At 44.1% G+C, this 21301-nt stretch overlaps 1 protein-coding gene and 1 pseudogene across 3 annotated transcripts in view; both read right to left on the bottom strand.

Annotated features, from left to right (window-relative positions):
* Positions 1-21301, bottom strand: part of PFKL (phosphofructokinase, liver type) — a 238173-nt gene that overhangs the window by 146239 nt on the left and 70633 nt on the right. For all 3 annotated transcript variants that reach the window (XM_088451029.1, XM_088451031.1, XM_088451030.1), the window contains 2 exons: positions 16842-16950; positions 7540-7635 (listed from right to left, as the gene is read on the bottom strand). In XM_088451029.1, the coding sequence (XP_088307155.1) occupies positions 7540-7635; positions 16842-16950 (205 nt within the window). The remainder of the gene's footprint in view (positions 1-7539; positions 7636-16841; positions 16951-21301) is intronic.
* On the bottom strand, positions 3678-3882 carry LOC148501020 (U2 spliceosomal RNA; annotated as a pseudogene).

Raw genomic sequence — 21301 nt, forward strand, 5'->3', positions numbered from 1 at the left:
TGTATGGCACACAGGCAAGGTGTTCAGATGCCCTGATGCACAAGGAGATGGCACATAGAGACTCGAGGGTATAACGATACGGGAAAATGGAACGAGGTGACGGCAAGTATACACAAGGTAGTGACAATGTAGCACAGGCAACTTCCTGCAGTCCGGAGATTACTTATATACCCAGAGGTAGCAGATCACTGGCGGACAGCGTCAGCTGACCACCACCATGCTACCATTGGGTAAAGGGTAGTCAGGTGAAGAAGACTGTCATGGCTGTGTCCATGACGTCAAGCGCAGTAACCAAGGCACGGCACAGCTCACGGATGCCCACATGGCTCTAGGTAGAGGTGTGTAACGATCTATCCTAGGCCAAAACCTGACAGTACCCCCCCCCCCCCTTTCAGGGTGGACTCCGGACACCTACAAGGCTTCTCAGGAGATCTTCTGTGGAAAGCTTGAACCAATAGAGGTGCATGAACGTCCGAAGCCTTGATCCAAGTCCGTTCTTCAGGTCCGTACCCTTTCCAATCGATAAGATACTGCAGACAACTAGACTGATGCCTGGAATCGAAGATGCTTTCCACTTCTAACTCAACTCCCCGAAGAGTTTGAACTTGAGGAGTAAATGCAGGTGTCCCAGCAAATAAATAAAATCGGTCTTTGTGAGAGTCCTTATAGGACTTATAAAGGACTCTCACCAAGACAGATTTTATTTGCTGGGACACCTGCATTTATCCGGGATTGCTGTGGTTGCGTCCACGCCCACTACACAACACAGCTTATCCAGCATTCTTCCAGCACTTCACTGGCAGCCGCCAGTTTGTATTACTCTGGACTAAGCAGACTCACAGCCAGAACAAGCTGTTTACTTGTAGCAGCTGCCAATACTCGCAGCTCCGGACACAGCAGACTTACAGCGCACACCATCTTTCTTTCCCCGGCCGGGATCAGCTGTGAAGCAGATAGCGGGCGCTTTCACTGTGACCATTACAAGTATTTAGCCTTAAGTATTCATCGGGTAAGAACTCTCATAGATCGGCTATTTATACAGCTTTAAATCCTCCATACTGGATATTATATACAAATTATAGACTATCCGAGTTAATATCATATGGTATATTTATTATCTGGACTGTGTATAACAGGACTTTTTCACGCTCACATGCTTATTTATCCTCCATTCAAGAGTCAAATTAATGTTTGTTTTTATATATGCAACAATTGTTTTCTTTACTAATTTGTGTCTGCTACTGTATGTGTCAGTATCTAATATGTCAGATTTTATTGTATAGTTTAACAAGCAGACCTATCCCGGTAAATTTTTCATTACATCTTATTAAAGATCTTGATTCTTATCATAATATATTTTGGATTTAAGCTTACTATTTAACGTGCCTATTTTAAATATTAATAGATACTCACATTTTTATAGGGAGGTGATAGTAGTATATGGATAAGATAAGGTATTTACAGAGGTTATTATCCTGGACCTCTATACTATGTGTCCCTGGCTCAATGGACCAATGAGAGGGAACCAGGACTGTTTAGTGAGTAGTGATCACTGAATCTGTAGTATATTACAGGAGTCACTTGGACCTCGTTATAATTATTATTGTCCATATACCATTGGACTATTTAAGAGGGAATTTAGCCAAAAATTTACCTTATCCACTGAGGAACTAACATTAAATTCATTTGCATACTACTTCCCTATGGATCAGTATACAAAGTTGTGATATTACGAATATTATGTATCTGATTGTCTATCATTTGTTGAGTGGATCCAATCAGTGGACAATACACACTATGACTCATCTACTCTCACCTGAATATACTGTGATTTTTATATAATATACCCACCTACATACTGTAAGCTATTGAGATCATTAAAAATACAGCGGGACCACCTTTAACAATAACAATTTTTATTTACATGTATGTTCTCAAGTATTCATCTTAGTTTTTAAATATTTTGCTGTACACAAATGTATTATTACATAAAAATAAAAGCTGTTTTATTTTTAATTATTACTAGTGCGCCATTCAAGACAAATTCTACATACCTTTTTCTTCTGATAACTTGTAGTTATGCGAGACGCTATGATCTTGATGTCCGTTAGGCCCCAGTGATCACCAGGCAACTAAAAGCATCAGAATGTAGAGCCCACTCTCCTGAGTGAACGACCTGGCAGTCTAGGAGTCCTCTGCTCCAGGAGAACTGTAAAAAGGAAGGCTGCCTACAGAGCCATAAGATGATACTCCGCGCAACTGGGGGAGCGGCTGACCATCTTAATGGAACCGCAACTGAGAGCGCCACCCTGATGGCTAATGTGGGCAACCAGTATCACACTGTCGGGTTAGACTAGTACCGGACGATGCTGGAGGAGGAGTAGAACCAGACAGAACAGCACAATGAAAATCGGTAAGAGTCTCCCCTGAGCCGTCCACCGATCCTAAAGGACTAATGACAAGTTACTACCCTCCACCCACGAAGGTGTGCATCGGTGGTGAGAAGGACCCCTGTACTGAGTCCCAATTAAAGCAGCCCACAGCCAAATGGGTCCCATTTAGATTTATGTCATAGGGCCCAAATTTCCATGTGAAGAGGCAGGAGTGAAACAGAGCAAACTGCCGTAACTCCGCCCTGCAAAAGGGATAGATTACAGAGCCCAAGATCTGCCTGCAAGAGTGTAAGAACTCTCGGTAGAGATGCCAGAAAGGAGGGACTGGTAACTGGAAGACAGTTAGTCTAACGGCAGGGAGTAATACCCACTGACCATTGGAATTTAGCAAAGCTCTTCACCAAGGTAAAAGGCTTCCAAATAATTATCTATCAGAGGGACCACCAAAGATCTATCTTGAGACAGAAGGATATCCAGTGACTGAGCAGGTCAAGAGGCGCTGCCATGACTGTCCTGAACGTACAAAGTCTCCCAGAGTGCTGCTCCTGGGAGTGCTTGAGAAACTCACTAAGGTATATACGAGTCCTGTATGGGTATATGGCATATACGAGTCCTGGGTCGTGCTGGTCCCAAGACGGGAAACACTACCCCTGTGACAAAAGTGGGATCTGAACCCACGTCTCCAGAGGAGAATGAGCCCTAGACCACTTGTCCTTGTCTTGGGGTTCCTCAATTGGAAATCCACCCCCAACCGGGGGAAACAAACCTGCAAGCTGAGTGACAGACTAAGATCATCTACATCAGGATCCATAGAGAAGGAACTCCTTAATCTAGAAGGTAGACGGCCTGGTGCAGAAGGCAGACAATGTATATGGGCACTACCTAGAGACTGTCCAGCCAAGGACCACGAGGACCATCTCTAAATACAGAAGAACCTCTAAGTACTTAATAGTCTGTGGCAGCGCGCCAGGAATGTGGCCAGAGGACTGTCCTGGCCACCACGGCAGATGTCCGCGCTTAAAATATGACTATGTTAATGACGTCCTAATTAACTAGGTAGTAGCCTGACTGCCCCACAAGGGACAATACATTGTCCCTGAACTGAGATCCTATCGGGCATCTGCCCAATGGCCCCTAGCCGTAGCTGCCCAAGAAAAGTGAGTGACGCGCTGGGAAAACTATGCAGCTGCCTAGGATAGCAGATCTAACAAGCCACGGTGACTGATCCATTGCTGGTAGCATATACACTAAAGCAATGTGCTTAGATATCCAGAAGCCTCTGCTAGGAGGTACCCATGCTACTACTGCAAAACCAAGTTAATGTCTGGAGTGGACAGAGCAAGCTCTTCTTCCATCTCCCTGTTCTAAACCAGTAAATAAATGCCCACAGATAGGGGGCGTATCAGATATTAAACTGATGAGACCAGATGTCTCTTTTAAGTACCTGGGCTCTAGACCAGAACGCTGTTATGTTTAAAGGTACAGAAATAATTCAGAAGCCTCCGTCCTTACCAGGGTGTCTACCTCTAAGGACCTGGAGACTCCAGCCTGTGCCGAGGATTTACAACCAGACAGGACCTAGCACTGTCAGGCCTGTGCTGAGCAATTCCTCTGCTGGCTAGCATCAGCCACTTCTGTACTGAATAAGTGAAGGAGTGCTGCATCTACATGGCTTTACAGCAGATGTGTTCCTTGTAGTAAGTAGACCCACGCATTAGTCCGCCGGACCATGGAAGACTAACTGGCCGCGAGCTGTAAACTGGTAAGTTAACAACCACATTACCAGTGATTGGAAGTCTGCCACAGCTTCCTTGACTGGTAGCCATGGTTGAAGGAACCCTCATGCAGTGTAGCCTTGAAACACCGGGCACCGAGGCCTGTGATAGGGATTCCTCTGCCATCTTGGTTTTAGAACACAGAGTCTGTGGAGAAAGTACATTAGTACACAGTTCTAGAAAAAGGTTCAACAGCTACATAGCACAGGAGGACCCACCCTCCTTGGGTGCTTCAACCTTGGAAGCCATTTAAAAGCAGTCCAAGTGTTTCCTCCACACAAGAGTTGTAAAAACAGTGATGTGTATAGTACGGGGCTGTCCCAGGAATGATAAAGCACCACAAATAGAGAAATAAGAGGGGCTATGGAGAGAAAAATGAAGGTCAGACAGACATTAAGTAATTTCTCTATGACTGAGACATTAACAGTCCATTCACTGTTACTATAGTACAGTGGTTTATGGAACGCTTCACGAATTTGCGAGTCATCTCTGTATTGTTCCAAATTTAGTATATGTACTGCTGAAGAGAGCTCACATCCTAGCTTTACTGAAAGTGTACTTAGATCTAAACATATCCATATAATATATAGATATATACTGATACATACATATAAACGTACATCCAGAAATTATCAGGACATAAATAAAAGTACCTCAGAAAAGCTGCACACCTAACAATCAAGACACTGAACCAATGGGCAATAATAGTACTCAACAAACCAGCCCTAATATAGCAGGAAGAAGTTAACTGTATACCAGACTAACTATAGTGAGGTATACATGGAGACATGAGCCCAAATACTCTCCGGAGATGTGCTGAAGCGTGGATTTTGTAAAATGGCTGCCCAGCATTCCTCTATAGGAGGGGAGAGTTTTGAGAGAGTGGGATAGCAAATCACACTGGGACAGGCTGTCTGCTATGAGCGAGCACGCCCAGCTGTGGGGGATGGGCAAACAGGCAAAGCCCGACTTCACCCTCTGGTGTGCACTCCAGAGACATGGCCCTCACCGCTGCCAGTGGCGTCCTGTTAGCCGGCGCCCTGATGGTCTAGTGTATGGAATGGGGATACCCAGGACCAACACTACCAGAACTGGTGGTCCCCGCGAACATGCTGCTCCCTGCAAGCTGCCTTTACCTGTCCCCGTCAGCGTCTGGCTGCGGGCTCTGGGAGTGGTGGTGTGCTCACATTCCCGGAGACCCGCGGCGGAAGTCACCGACCCAGTCGCCGCTGCTACCTCCACCAGCGTCAACACTTTTTTTTTCTTTTCCCTAACCTTAACCCTCCCCTCCTGGTGCCTAACCCAAACAGTCCCTCCTAGTGCCTAACCCTTACCCTCCAGTAAGTGCTTAACCTTAACCGTTGGAGTAAGTGCCTATCCCTAACAATGCCTTCTAGAGCCAAACCCTAACCAACAACAAAAAAAGCACAATGGGTCAACCATTTTGTGTCGATCTTTTAACTATGATGACCTTTTGTACTGGTCGACCTTGATTCATGTCGACTTTCATACATGTCGACCTTTGTACCTGTCGAGCTATTGCCTTTCTAGCAGTTGGTGTCTACCTAGACACAGTCAACCTTTTTACAGTAGATCTATTGATTGGAACCCAAAAAAAGTTTGCAAATATTTGTTCTTTATGTGACGATGTTTCTAACCAGTCCATATTGAAGACATAAAACAATTTGTCTTGAAGTTTAAAAATTCTTTCCACAGCTAAGAGTATCAGAAGAAGTTTCCTTCAACCAGGGGACACTGGAGTCCATCAATAATATACTCAACACTGCCCATTCAAAAGTCAAGAGCAAATAATTAAAGTCTAATTGGGCGATTCAGTTCAGCGGGAGTTGAATAGCCCTGGGAAGTTGGTCCGTATTTTGGGAAAAACCCCATCCAGTTTTTCTCCTATTTTCCAATACCAGCCTAGGCTCAGAGGGTTGTTTTAATTTTCCAACTTTTAAAGGCTATTAATAACAGAAAGTCTGCACAGATTATAGCGATATGTGCAGTGGATTAAACCGGCCACAGATTGACAGCAGATTCTATTGGCAAGGGGTGATCCACCAGTTTTAAACAGAAAAAATATAATGGACATCGTTGTTGAACTTCTATTGACGCTCAAATCCAATGGTTAGTACATAATGGATTTTTAGACAGCAATCCAATAGCATTGTCCATTGGATTACAATAGATGGCAAAACCGATCCTTAGTAAATTTACCCCTAGATTGGGTAGCATAGAGAAAATATTCATTATTTCCCCACTCTCTTATGTGTTTAGAACCAGACCCAAGGCCTTGAATCAAAAATATCACTCTTTATTGTTGACGTAGTGCTGAAACTTTTATAACCAAAATTTTCCTTACCCAACTAGTTTAAAATGACAAAGGTTAAAAACAACAAACCGGCAGTCAAACTGTATTTATATCTATAGTGAATGATTCATATTTTGTTTATGTTAGCAGCTGCCCCTTTATAGTTTCTACTATCTCTATTGCTCAGTACTATAGTGGCTTTTATGTTTTGGTCTAAAATCATCCTTGGTATTTGTTCTTATGCTACCAAGCTTTGCACTGTATATTATGCTTGCTGAATTGACCACTCTGTTATAAAGAGATTAAGAAAAAAAAAAAAAAAAAAACTACTACCTCTCCACTTTAACTCACCTATTCAACACTTAAAATATTTAACCTATACATCTAAGCGGTATCTCCTTGTAGACATCTAACTTTTCTTTTTTCTTTAGGACAAACTCGTAGATCTCTCGATGACAAGCTTCCTACATTCAATAAACCCTTTGTGGGGGATATCACTGTTTATAGAACAATCAACTTCCTGGTGGCTTGTATGACATGACTGCTCTGCCTGTGCCATGCACACAACAATAGTACAACTTTATTCACAGTGAGAATACCACAACATATTTGGATATAATGGGTAGCTGCTGGGGTATGTCTATGACAAACAGTCAAACTGTTCTATCCTAAGTAGTATCTGAGGGAGTGGTCACGATATAAGGGGTAACCCAGACATAGTAAGTTTTACAACTTACATAAAAGGTAGTGATTTTTTCAAAACCATTGATAACTGCTCTCATTGCACTTCAAAAAGGGGCGGATGTTTTCCTTACATGGTTTACCTGAAGCAAAGAGACAGGAGGGAAAAGCATGCTGCAAACCCGGGTATACAGTAGTACTCAACACAGCTCTACTGTACAGCTATGGATGGACTTTAACTCTCCTGCCCTGAGAGATGTAGTACTAGCTGGCTAAGGTTTGGGTATCAGGGGTTTCCATATTTTACATACAAAGTCTGCATTACAGTTGAGAAGTTCTTTGTATCTAAAGAAAGCTAATAAATGAATAAACTTACATCCTTAACATGATTAGAAGAAATTGTCTTTCCTTCCCGATCAACTGCGCCTTCTGCAATGATAATGATGTTTAGTCTTGAACCGCGGCTTCGAGTCTGAATGGAAGAAAAAAAAGAGATATGAGACATTGCTTATTTTAAAAGAATTACATAAAGAGCATAAAAGACAAAATTGCTCCCAAACAGGTATCAAATGTATTAACTACCAAGCATTTAATTTTATATCCAATGTACAGTGCATCCTGAAAGTAGTTGTTTTTTTGTTTTTTTTTTATTAAATTTGCAAAAATCTCAAAAAACTTTTTACACGTTGTCATTATGGGGTATTGTATGTACAATTTTGAGGACAAAAATTAATTTATTCCATTTTGGAATAAGTCTGTAACATAACAAAATGTGGAAAAAGTGAAGCGCTGTGAATACTTTGCGGATGCACTGTAAACTGGATCTACATAATGGATGATCGTACCTCACTTCACAAACAATCTGTGTATCATGTCAGATAATACCAACTTTTATGTTGCGTAGCATAAAACCTGTACTAGCAGACAGCGCAGGAAGACCTCAGCACGGGCCTCTAATCAGGAAATAAAAAAAAATGAATACAAATTTGAGGTTTTATTTGACTTATCAGACCATGGGGTAAACGTAATAGCCTGTGGACTGCAGACATCAGTAAGTTCTGTGCAAGACTGCCCGATATTTTTTTGTCTTTTAAATTACTTTAAAACAAGAGTTATGGTAGACTTAACTTTGTTAACACTTTTTCTTCAAGGTCCATAGGGTCCCCAGGAACTAACTTGGGGTATGTGATTGGAGTGATCCAGGCACCAAACAGTCAAAAAGCTTTCAGCTCCCAGAATGCCCTGGTCCTCCTCCATATATACCCCGCCCCCAGCCACAGGCATTCAGTTTGTAAACAAGCCCAATGGCAGGAGAAGGAAAGTGGAGAAGGAAGTACAATTTACACTAGAAACATTCTCATAAAGATGAGGAAATCAGTGACAAGAAGGAACAGATACCAACTGAAGCCAGGTGCGTCAGGGTGGCCGCCCTGTGGACCTCAAAGTAAAAGAGTTAACAAAAGGTAAGTCTACCATAACTCTTATTTTCTTCTTCAGGTTCCATAGTGTCCACAGGAAATACCTTGGGGATGTCCTAAAGCAGTTCCCTTAATGGTGGGAATGCTTCTGAGTGGAGAGGAGAATCCGCCACCCACAGAAGGCATCCTGAGAGGCAAAAGTATCTAAAAATAAATAAATAAATAAATAAAATTTGATGAAAGTGTGGACAGAAGACCAAGTCTAAAACACCCACAATGGTCCCACTGACCGAGCCGAATGTGCGGTCACCGTGTTTAGAACAGAGAGATCAGCCTGTGTATAAACCTGAGATATAGTCATACGCAGCCACCGAGCCAGAGTCTGCTTGTTAGCTGGCCAGCCTCGCTTGTGAAAACCATATAGTACAAACAGCGCATCTGATTATCTGATGGAGTTGGTATGGTCCATGTATATACGGAGGGCTCGAACCACATCCAGGGAAGCTTCACCTACGGAAAGGTCTGAAGACTGCAAGGCTGGAACTACAATTTCCTCATTCAAATGAAAACGGAATACTACTTTTGGAATGTAACCTGCCCATGTACGAAGGACAGCTCCATCCTGGTGAAAAATCAAAAATGGGGAGCGACAAGAAAGCGCTGCCAATCAGAGACTCTGCGAGCTGAGGAGATAGCTAGTGTGTCTTCACTGTCAACCACTTGAGGTCCACTGTGTCCAAGGGTTCAAAGGGAGGAGCCTGTAGAACCTAGAGAACCAAGGATAAATCCACGGTGCCACCGGAGGGAGAAAAGGTGGTTGAAGCTGGAGAACACCCTGCAAAAACATTCTAATATCCGGCAGAGGAGCGATTCTACACTGAAACCAAACTGACAGCGCAGAAACCTGAACTCTCAAGGTAGCAAGACGGAGACAGAGGTCTAATCCATCCTGGAGAAAAGCAAGAATTCAGTAGACCCTAAAAACTTTAGGAGCATACTGTCTGTGGGAACACCATTGAAAGAAGAAAAGCCAAATCCTGTAATAGATGCGAGCAGAGGAAGGCTTTCACGTTTGAATCACAGAATTGGCGAAACCTTTGGCTCTTAAGATGGAAGACTCATATCGTCAAAGACAGATGAGGTAGGTCCGAATGTAGGCAGGGACCCTGCACTAACAGATCCGGCCATAGAGGAAGTGCAGTGTCTATGGAGAAACACGTTAGATCGGTGAACCAATGGGGCCTGGGCCAAGCAGGAGCAAATAGTATTGTTCTGCCGCCTTCTTGCTTGAATTTTCTGAGGATCCTTGAAAGGAGGGAGATTGGAGGAAATAGGTATGCTACCCTGAAGTCCCACCTCACTGCCAAAGCGTCCACGAAAGCGGCTGAAGGGTCTTTGGTCCTTGACCTGTACCTGGGGACCTTGTGGTTGTGACATCAGGCCATGAGCTCTATGTCTGGCAATCCCCATTTATTCACCAGGAGCTGAAAGACATCCAGATGGAGAGCCCATTCTCCGGCATGTATGTCTTGATGACTTAGGAAGTCCGCTTCCCAGTTGAGGACTCTGGGGATGTATACTGCAGAGCTTGCTGATTGATGTAGTTCTGCCCAAACCAGATTGTTCGCCACTTCATGGCTGCCAGGCTTGGTGTTCCTCCCTGATGGTTGATATAGGCTACTGTGGTCGCCTTGTCGGACTGAATTTGGATCGACCTGCCCTGAAGAAGGTCCTGTGCCAGAATATACCGCACGAAGCTCCAAAATTTTTATGGGCAGGTGACTTTCCTGTGTTGTCCACCTTCCCTGAAAGGTATGATGTTGTGTCAATTCACCCCATCCTCGAAGACTGGCGATCGTGGTGAGGAGTACCCAATTTGGGATCCATAAGGGACGCCCCCTTTGTCCAAATAAGCTATCTGTAGCCATCATGAAATGGAGAGCCGAACCTCTGGCGCGATAAGGATCGTTTGAGACCTTATCAGATGATACGGACTGTGTCAACGAGACAGAATCCAACGTTGCTGGGGCCTGGAATGGAACTGGGCATATTGCACCATGTCGGAGGTGGATATCATGGACCCCAGGACCTGCATTGCTGAGTGAACTGATACTCTTCGATTGTGGAGCAATTTGCGCACCCGCAATTGTAGAGCAGAAATCTTGTCCACTGGCAGAAAGATCCTTTGGCCGGGGACTCCAGTAGTGCTCCCAGATGTACTACCCGCTGTGTTGGAGAAAGGGAAGAATTTTTCCAATTGATTATCCAGCCATGCTCCTGTAGACAGGCAATGGTCAGCTGAAGATGATGTTGTAAAACCCCCTGAGACTGTGCCAATATCAAGAGTTCGTCCAAGTACGGCGGAATCCTGACTCCTTGAAGTCTGAGATGAGCCGTCATGACTGCCATTATCTTGGCAAAAACAAGAGGGACTGTGGACAGACCAAAGGGTAGAACCTGAAACTGGTAATGTTGCTGAAGAAGAACAGCAAATCTTAGAAACCTTTGGTGGGATAGTGCAATAGGTACGTGCAGATACGCATCCTGTATGTCCAGGGAAGCCATGAAATCCCCAGGCTCCATTGCCAGCATAATTGACCATAGGGTCTCCATACGGAACTTGGGCATATGGATGAACCTGTTAAGAGATCTCAGATTCAGAATAGGGCGGTGAGAATCAAAAACAAATTTGAATAATAACCCCTTCTTGTAGGGCCAAAGGAACTCAGCAGGGCATGAATGGCCTCCTGGAGGGCCAGGGCCTTGAAAGGAGGAGTTGTACAAAAGAACTTCTGAGGACGCCGCCTCTGGAAGATGAGGGCATATCCTTGAGAGACCACTTCTTGAACCCAAGCATCCATTGAGGTTTGATGCCAGGCGTAAGAGAACTGAAGAAGTCAGCCTACCACCTTGAGATCACCCATGATTTCTTGGTTTGCGACTTGGTATTCCTGTGGGAACTAGCCTGTCTGGAGAAAGACTGTCCCTTTGCTTTTCCTTGAGGGCGAAAGGACCGAAACGAAGGCTGCCTATACTTAGAGGTAGCTGTTGATGGCAAACAGGCAGATTTGAGGCAGCCACTGTAGCCACTATTTTATCCAATTCTGGTCCAAACAGTAAATTTCCAACAAAAGGCAGAGATTCGAGAGCTTTCTTTTATCCCACATTTGCCTTCCAGGATCTACGAGCAACAACCGAAGTTTCTGATGCCCTAGAAGCTAGAAGTAATGCATCTGTAGCCGCTTCTCGTATATGGGAGAGATAAGGCAGTTGTTCTCTGGTAGCATCTGTTATACTGTCTTCCAGTGCAGACGTCCATTCTTCTATGGCCTTGGATACCAAGGCTACGTTCACAGCCGGCCGGGTAACCGCTCCAGATAATTAAAAAAAAAATTTAAGACATGTTTCAAGTTTTTATTCTGTGGCCTCCTTAAGGATGCAGACGGTATAGAGAATGTAGAGCTCTTGACCAACCGTGCCACATGAGAATGCACGGTAGGAGGGACTTCCGATTTAGTACATTCGCCAGAAGAGAATGGGTATAAAGATGCTAATCTCTTTGTAGCATGGAACAGTTTATCTGGAGTACTCTATGCTTCGGACAGGAGATCAGAAAGCTGCTCAAAATGAGGAAAGTGATCCTTTACAACCTTTTGACGGTTTAACAGCGGAGTTTTAGACTTAGGAGGAACCTCCTCCTCCTCTATATTAAGGACGGATGTAACCACTCTCACCAGAGAGGGGACATCCAAAGAGGAATGCTGGTCTTCATCACCTGAGATAAACTCAGAATAGGAACCATGTGCATCATCAAAATCATCTGATGATGCGTCAGAATCCAAAGGCTGAACAGACTGATAGGATGACCTCTTTCGCCCATGAACTCTAGCGGTAACCAGTCTAGTCGCTTGCACCATTTGCTGAAAGGCGGTAGCCAGTTCAACCATACTCTGACTTGAGTGAGCATAGGCATCCAACCAGGAAGGATGCATGGGGGGTACACATAGCAGGTTGTAACTGCTGTTGGTACCCAATAGTGGGAGGCAGTACAGGAGCTGCCATACGGTCTACTAACTGCGACATAAACTGAGACAAAGAGGACACCCAGGGTGGCTCTTGTACAGGAGCTGGTGTACTAGAATGGAGAGGTGGCTCTTTATAACAGACAGCACACAAACCATCCTGTATGAAATCCTGAGATGACAAGCCCGCCAAACAGGATTTACATGAAACCAGCACAGAAGCCTCAACCTCCTGTTTCCCTTTACCTTTTGACATATCAAGTATAAAGGTAACAATACAATGTAATGTTACAGGCTTCACAAATAACAAGTAAATATAAAGTACAAAGGAAAACCCCCACACACCTGTAACAGAGGGATGAGGAGAAAAAACAGTGAGTTATAACTGAGTCATAAATAAAAGGCAGTATCAACACAGCAGCTAGCAAAAGTCACATACAATGCATATGCAATTTAGTTGTAATGGGTTCTTGATCAACTGCTCAAATCAGAAGGCTTGGAAGGATATATAGCACTATATACCTGACCCAGGGGAGAGGTATACAGGGAGGCTGACACAAAACCTCCTGTGAGCATCTGATATGCACGAGGAGGGTAGGAGGAGCAACCCAGACGCGAGAAAAACTTTTGATAGATCTGCATCTGGGTCGGGGGAGGAGCTGCCGGGGTAGAGCCTACCTCCCCTAGGCTGCATCAACCTGCCAGTACGCTGGCCTCATGGCAGAAAATGCATCTACTGCTGATCCCCGGCATCATACAATAAGGCCCCGGTGGTCTAGTGGGGGAGCGGGTGGCCCCAGGCCCTCACTGCAGCGGCTTCCGGTGTATCTCCAGCGCCGGAAGCAAGGACTGCCGTTCACGATTCCCCGTAGGAATCGCCTTACCTGACATCTCCATGCGTCCGGTTGCAGTCATGGCCCCCAGCATCGCCTCTAGCAAGCTCTGCTGTGAGCTGCCAAAATCACCAGAGACGTTACTGGTGTTGCGGCACCGGCAGAGGTAGCCAGAGTCGCCATGCTGGAGTCATATTAAGACGCTCAGCACTGATAACTCTCAAATAGAACATAAAATTAACAAAACATAAAATTAAAGCTTAGGACTCCCTGAACAGTCCCCGTTAGGTGCGTCTGAATCCTGCCGCACCAAACGAAAAACTGAATGCCTGTGGCTGGGTATATGTGGAGGAGGACCAGAGCATTCTGGGAGCTGAAAGCTTTTTGACTGTTTGGTGCCTGGATCATTCCAACCACATACCCCAAGGTAGTTCCCGTGGACTCTATGAAACCTGAAGAAAAAAAATAGGATTTTGGTACTTACCAATAAATCTGTTTCTCTGATTCCATAGGGAACACTGGAGCATATACACTGGGGTATAGACGGGTGGATGAGTAGAGCCGGCACTTTAATAATTAATGAGAATTGAAGTTGGCTCCTCCCCTTCAATACCCTACCAAACTCAGTTAAGATTAACAAAGTCCGAGCAGAGACAACAGAGGAAAGAGAGGAGAAGCCAGTGGAACCAACAAAGAAAAAATGTCAAAGGCCCGAAGTAGCAATAAAGCTACAACAATATGCAGTAGAGAACGCTGTGCATCTACAACCCTCCAAAGAATACTGCAGAAAGGAAGCACTTGGAGGGCGTCCAGTGTCCCCTATGCAATCAGAGAAAGGTATTTATCGGTAATTACCAAAATCCTATTTTCTCCTTCATCCACTAGGACACTGGAGCATATACACTGGGGAAATCCCAAAGTGAATCTCCCGGGCGGGAAAGCGCTGAGAATCTGCTAAATCCCAGGGCCCACCGTAAGACAGTGGTCACAAGAAACCAACAGGAAAAGAATCCACACATTCTGGGTGAAGCAGGGAAGAAACAGGAACCTGCATCACTCAAAAGAAGGTCAAAACTTGTCCGCCAACGACTAATCCTCAAGGATAATTCCCTCAAAAACAAAGGACCGAGCAGATGTAGATCAAGGAGAGGAACAAAAACTTCACAACAGGCAGATCAAGAGAATCCTACGGCAGTACAGAAACAAGAAGAAAAAAGGGAAAAAAGACCAAGCCGCGGAAACCGAAAATTAGCTGACCTGGTCCGCCTGAAAAGGATTCCTGAGCACCGGTCAACCCTGAGAGGAATCAGGAAAGAGCACTCACATGGAAAGAGGTGTGTGCATACCCTGTACACTCAAATCCTACAGCCAAGACCGTGAACAACATAGTCCTCATCAACTTAACTCAATAAAAACTGAAAAGCAGCAACCCGCCTTGGAACAAAACCCCTCGGTGAAGAACCGCATAAGTTTACACCTGGAGGCCAGGGGACAATGGAACAAGCAGAAAACAATCCTGTGTCCCAACAAAGCTACAGAGACTTCCGAAGCTACAATGATACCCTGGTGCCTCAGAAGCATAGCTGCACTAACCACACTGTTATGGAAACTGTAGGAGAGCAAGGGACAAAACCAAAAATCTGCTCTAGAAGATCTAACCCACTAGGAGCGGCAGAAATAATTTGCATGAACCACCAAGATTGGTGAACCATACTGAGTCAGGCTAAGCCAGAGCCAACAGGATAACTATCTTGGAGGTGCCAGATAAAACAAAGACCCCCAAGCCACTGGACCTCAATGAGAGGAAGCGAACTACATCAGCTAGGATCACTAGTTCACTCATAATAGAATGAGTTAACCCTCACCATTTGAAGAGGGGACAAAGAACGGGATAAGAATATGTCAAGGTCTAAGAACTGAGGGTCAGGAACAACAGGAAAACACCCAAAGGGTATCAAATATACCACATATATCAACCCAGGAAAGGCGAGTTAGTATAACAAACTAACTACACAGCTGACCACCACTTCCCTGTAGTTCGAAAGGATCATCTCTAGTAATGATATAGTTAAAATAAAGCCCATCACCCCAGATGGGACTTCAATCCACAATCCCTGGCTTAGGAGGCCAGTGCCTTATCCATTAGGTCACTGGGGCTCATTGATTTAAGAAAGTGGAAGGGATCAACAACAGGTGCTACACTGCAGCAGCACTGCGAGCTACCCCTTGTTGACCCAATCGCTCGTGTTCTGAAAGCATCTTGCAAACAGCAAGCGTAGGAGAGCCCAATTCTGGATAACATTTGGAGTGTGCAGCATGCACAACCAGAGGTCTGGGGACTTTCTTGCTAGGCCCCGTGCCCAGTCCCGGTACAAGCATACCTTATGCAATTCAATGGCGCGATAAGGGGGCCCGCGACTAGCAATGTAATTAGTGGGGGGACAGGCTCTAATGAAAGGGAGGGAAGATTAGCCCATGGCCCAAGACCCGGACACTGGCTGTTGAAGACTGTGGCGGGTCCTCTTGGAGTCCGATGACTCATGTGTAAGGTCCCCCCCTCAGGGTCACTAGACGCAGGCTGCAGTAGCCACGGCGGTGCAATTCCTTGCGGTTCCCACGTAGCAGGCAGACTGCTGCAGTAAGCAGTCTGCCTGTCCTCACACGCAAATTTAGAAATAAAGATAAAAAAAGGCTTGATACAGCCCAAGAAGCGTCCGGCTCTCTCGGCCACTTAACTTAAACTGAGCATGGTGAGGTATAGAGGGGGAGGAGCCCACTTCAATTCTAATGAATTCTTAAAGTGCCGGCTCTACTCATCCACCCATCTATACCTCAGTGTACTGTACATGCTCCAGTGTTCCCTAGTGGATGAATGAGAAATCAACCTGGTTTTGCATTTTAAATGACTCCAACTTTAAAAATTTGGGCAGTCTCGCACAGAACTCACTGATGCCTGCAGTCCCAAGGCTATTACATTTACCTCCATACATTAATTGTTGCCAGTATCTCCATTCCTAATTGCCTACACAACTTTCTATAGTTCCTTTGCAGCCTACCAGCCCCTGGTGAAAGCAGTATGGACTGATGAGATGATGTCAACATTGCTGTGTTGTTTGCTTGGCGTCTTACTTGTGATGTCCCCCGTGCTGGGTTTGCAGGCAACTATGATGCAGCTGTGACTATAAGTCGCTTGGCATCTGTGTGTGTGTGTGTTGGCACACTAAATCCAAGCATATAAGGAAAATATGGTTGCGGATACATATGCAGCAGCATGATAGAGGTGATCTCGGCCATTGGGTTCCTGATCACATTATTACTCAATGAGTATATTGGAATTTTACTTCTATATACAGTATATGCTCACTCACTGTATACATACATACACCCTGGCTATAAAATACTTACTTCTCCAAGTCTTGAACACATAACATCTTCCCAATCCTCCTCAGGAGGACACTCGGGTATAAAAAGCCAGTCTGCTCCAGATGCTAATGCAGACACCAATGCTAGATACCTATTAAGAAAAAAAAAGTAAAAAAAGAAAAAAAAAAAAAGGTACTGTTCTCTGTCTCAAGGTGAAAACTAGCATGTATAAATTCTCAAGAGCTTAAACATACACATTCTGCAGATTGGCAAAGTTATTTCAGGAAAATTACAAAATAAATTTTTCTTACTAGTCTTAAAAATCAGGCAATGTATTACAATCAGAAAAGTGCACAGTTGCATATTTCGATCTTTACTTTCAGCAGTCAATGTATGAACTACTTCAGTTCTTCTGGTTAAATGTCAATATGTTCATAACTTTGAATAGGTTTAACACTTTTAGAAGGTATTAATCATCAAAGGGACAGAAGAAGAAACTCCCTCTTTGTGGGGACACTTCTGTAGTTTAAACCTCAACTTTTACACAATACTAGCTAAAAACTTGACCCACAAAACACTAAACAAAAACACATATACATGTATATGTCAAATAATTCTATGTAAAATAATTATTTGGGACATCAATAAGTCCATGTAGCAAGGTCAAATATAAAAAGTCTTATACATCAGTTACTTCCTTGCTATTCCTGGATAGTGATATATTTAAGATATAATTAATCCAGCAGGTGGTGAAATAACATCAACAATACATTATTAGTCAGAAAAATGCAATCAATTCAGCAGGTGGCGAAATATCAGCATATAATTCCAGATTCTCAATGGGATAAAGGTCTCGGCTTGTGCTTTTCACCATCATGATGAAAAAGGAATGTTCTCCTAGTCTTCGGTCTTTTGCAGTCTATACTTTGCTCCAACCATTTTGGATATTAGATTGGAGCAGCAGCTTTTCTGTGACTAAATTGATGAGACCCCTTTATCAGAGAGAAAGTGCAGGTGAGAGGTTTTTTTTAGTCTTCTTCAAACACTTTTCCACTCCTTTGTGGGTATATTGTTATTTTTGCACTTTCCCATTTCTTATTACACTTTTACACTATGAAAATGGTTTAATCTGTATTTTTGTTACGTTTCACTGGCTCCTGTACAGTGAATCCTTATTAAGAGGAGTAACTTCCTGCAGGTTAACTTCAGCAATTCAACTTTAAATGATTTAACATAGTGAGTTACAATACTTATTTTGTCTTAATTTAATGAAAGGTCATGCAGTTTTGCAGCACACTTTGGGCCTAATTCAATTAGTCGTAATAACCCATTAACGGGTGTAAATGTGACTTTTTACAGGAGACACAAATTTGAAGCTATGCTATTATAACATGCGTTATTTCTCCATAGGAGTTAACGTGCCTTTTTCTGGAACTTTTGCACAGGTGAAAATCCTATTTTATAAGGTACACATGTGGGGATGGTTCAGATCCACTGAAACACACTCCTTAATGATTAATTCGGCACTTAGAATCTTTTAATTAGCTTAATTTGGCCAATAATGACATATCATTTTTGGAGAGACATTCTGCTAAATAATGGGTTACAAGATGTTGGACAGGTATAAGGGGGTGCTGCATGAAAGATACAGTATTTAAGCTTGCAGTTGGGCGTTACAGGTGTTTAACACATTTTTAAAAGTGCCTTTAAATGACACAAATATCTACTTAGTAATTTTTATGTACCCCAAATTTATCTAGAGCAGATAAACACTTGATTTTTTATAAACATTTTCACTCTTAAAAGTCAAGGCAACGCACCGAATCGCGATGGGAACGTGCCATTCACTGAAATTTTGACACTTGCATGTATTTAATTTAGTCTGGTTTCAGGTGTGTAGTGCACTGTATATAATTTTCTGCTTATTGTGAGGGTTTGCAGTCGGGAAGCCGGCGGACCTAATCCAAGTGTCTAAGGACAGGCGTCGATATGCCGACGCCTGTCATTAGACAAACGCCGGGAGCCCGACGCCCGGCATAAAAATCGAAGGGACGCCGGGCGCGGATTGCCGCGTTTTAGGTTTAGGGTTCCCGGGGGGGGACATATGGTTAGTCAGCCCCCCCGGGAGGTTAGGTTTAGGCTAGGAGAAGGGGGTGTTAGGGTTAGGCACCCCCGGGGGGGACATATGGTTAGGCTCTCCCCTGGGGTACTTAGGTTTAGATTTTCAACCATGTCAGGCAGCCGTTGTCGGGATTCCATTGTGAGTAATAAAACCAATTTTTAACAATACATATAGCGTATTTAGCTTTTAACTGCATACATACACTGAAGTGCCAAATGTCATGGGATAGCAGCATTTAAAGGCAATGGTAGGTGACGTGATGTCTTGGAAATGCCTAGACCTGCATCAATTGCATCAGTTATAATCAGACATCTCGTACGTCAGTTGGAACACCGGCTAGCCTGCTCATGGCAAGACAACGTGAATTATGGAGTTGAAACGGGGCAGAATAGTGAGTGCCCGATGGATGGCACATTCCACTTCCAAAGCAACATACCTTTATCTACAGTGTCATGTATGTACTGGGAATACCTCATGGAAGGCATTACCACCAGGTGCTTAATGACCGTGACCAGCGTCGTCTGGCAAGAATTGTTTGTGATAACAGACAAGCGACTCTGGCTCAAATCACATCCAATGCAGGAGGTACCAGACACATAGCCAGCAGGTCAGTGCAGCGTTCATTAGATTCCATCAGATATGGGAGCAGAAGACCCACCAGAGTGCCCCTGTTATCACGACGACACCGGACACAGCACCTCACCTTTATGTCTCTTATTGGACCCTGGAGGACTGGCAATATGTGGCATTATCCGATAAATTACAGATCCAGTTGTTTCTGGCTGATGGTAGGGTTCGGGTGTGGCACAGACTCCACGAGGCCATGCACCCCAGTCAACAAGACACAATGCAGGCTGGTGGCAGTTCCATAATGGCGTGGGGGTGTGTTCATGTGGCATAGGTTGGCTCCGCTGGTCCACCTGAACATGCCATTGAACTGCTATGTTGCACTGCATGATGACGATTTGCAGCCCTTCATGGAAGTCATGTACTACCACAACGATGGAATACTCCATCAGGATAATGCACCGTGTCATCGGACCCAAGTTGTCCAGAATTGATTTGAGGAGCATTCTGTAGGGGTTGGGTATGAAACCCTGGGTGTCGGGATGCCGCAGGTCAGAATACCGACAGCCAGAATCCCGACACCCATAAGTAAGAATGGTAAGTCTCACCCTAATCCCTACCCTAACCCTCCCCCCCTAGTGCATAAACCTAACCTCCCCCTCCCGCATCCTGACCCTCCTCCCTTGTGCCGAGATTTCGGCTCCTGTATTCAGATCATCGGCATTCCGCACGCCGACTACATTCCTTATAAATCGTGTGGCGATCAGGTTCACCAAACATGAACCCAATCGAGCATTTATGGGACAAGGTGCAGAGGTCCATTTGCACCAATGCACATACATATATCAGAAAGCTGTAGTAAGCTATTCAGACAGCATGGGTCAACATCTCTACAGAGGACTTCCATCCACTTGTGAAATCAATGCCACCTCAAGTTGCTCCACTTCGACAGGTTATAGGGGGCCCTACACAATACTAGGCATCTATCTCTTGACTTTTGGTTCTTCAGTGTATTATTGGGCCACTTACTCACACTCATACTACAGAGGAGAAACCAGAACTATGAATGCTACAAATGCTTCAACTCCCACCTCCATGCAACATAGTGTCTTTTTGAGCCTGTTAATGTCCCTATGGTTTTTTTAGGTCATGTGTACATTGCAATTTGCATAAAGGAGGAGTGTTTTCATGGTGGACTCATTTGCGCAGTAATAAGAATTGTACTATTAAAGACCTGTGAGATTTGACGTATGGAAACTGACATTAAGTATTGAGGATTTAGACATTCACAAACCGTGATTTTTCATTGCTATCTATCCGGAAATTTTGCATATTACAGGAATCACTTTGGAATGACAATGAACAAGATATAACACAATACCAAAAGGGAGCGCCGCATTGTCTTGTCTCATAAGGGTGTTACTGTCTGGTGATTATCAGGCAATAGGGAGAACACACCTGCTGCAGTCTATTCGCAGGTTTAAAGTGAAACGTGCGATCGGTTTGCAGACCTAAGTCAGCGTGAAAAGGGAAAGGCTAATATGTTTATTATAGTGTACATGAAAACATTTCAATTGCGTCTAGTTCTATTTTAATTTTACATGCTCTCTGCAACTTTATTATCTATGGATTACACTGTCCTACCATGTACTGTAATGCGCATGTGAAGCCACACTTCCGGTCGTATTTTAAACGCATTTACAGCTGCTGTCTGCTGGAGTAAGGAGGTGCATTTTGCTAGCCATGACAAATCTTGCATATGCAAGTTGCTCAACATGGGTTTTTTTCAGAGCGCATTTTATTTATGTGGTGG

Source organism: Taudactylus pleione, unplaced genomic scaffold (assembly GCF_031769625.1).
Source record: "Taudactylus pleione unplaced genomic scaffold, aTauple2 ptg000536l, whole genome shotgun sequence".
Taxonomy (NCBI): domain Eukaryota; kingdom Metazoa; phylum Chordata; class Amphibia; order Anura; family Myobatrachidae; genus Taudactylus; species Taudactylus pleione.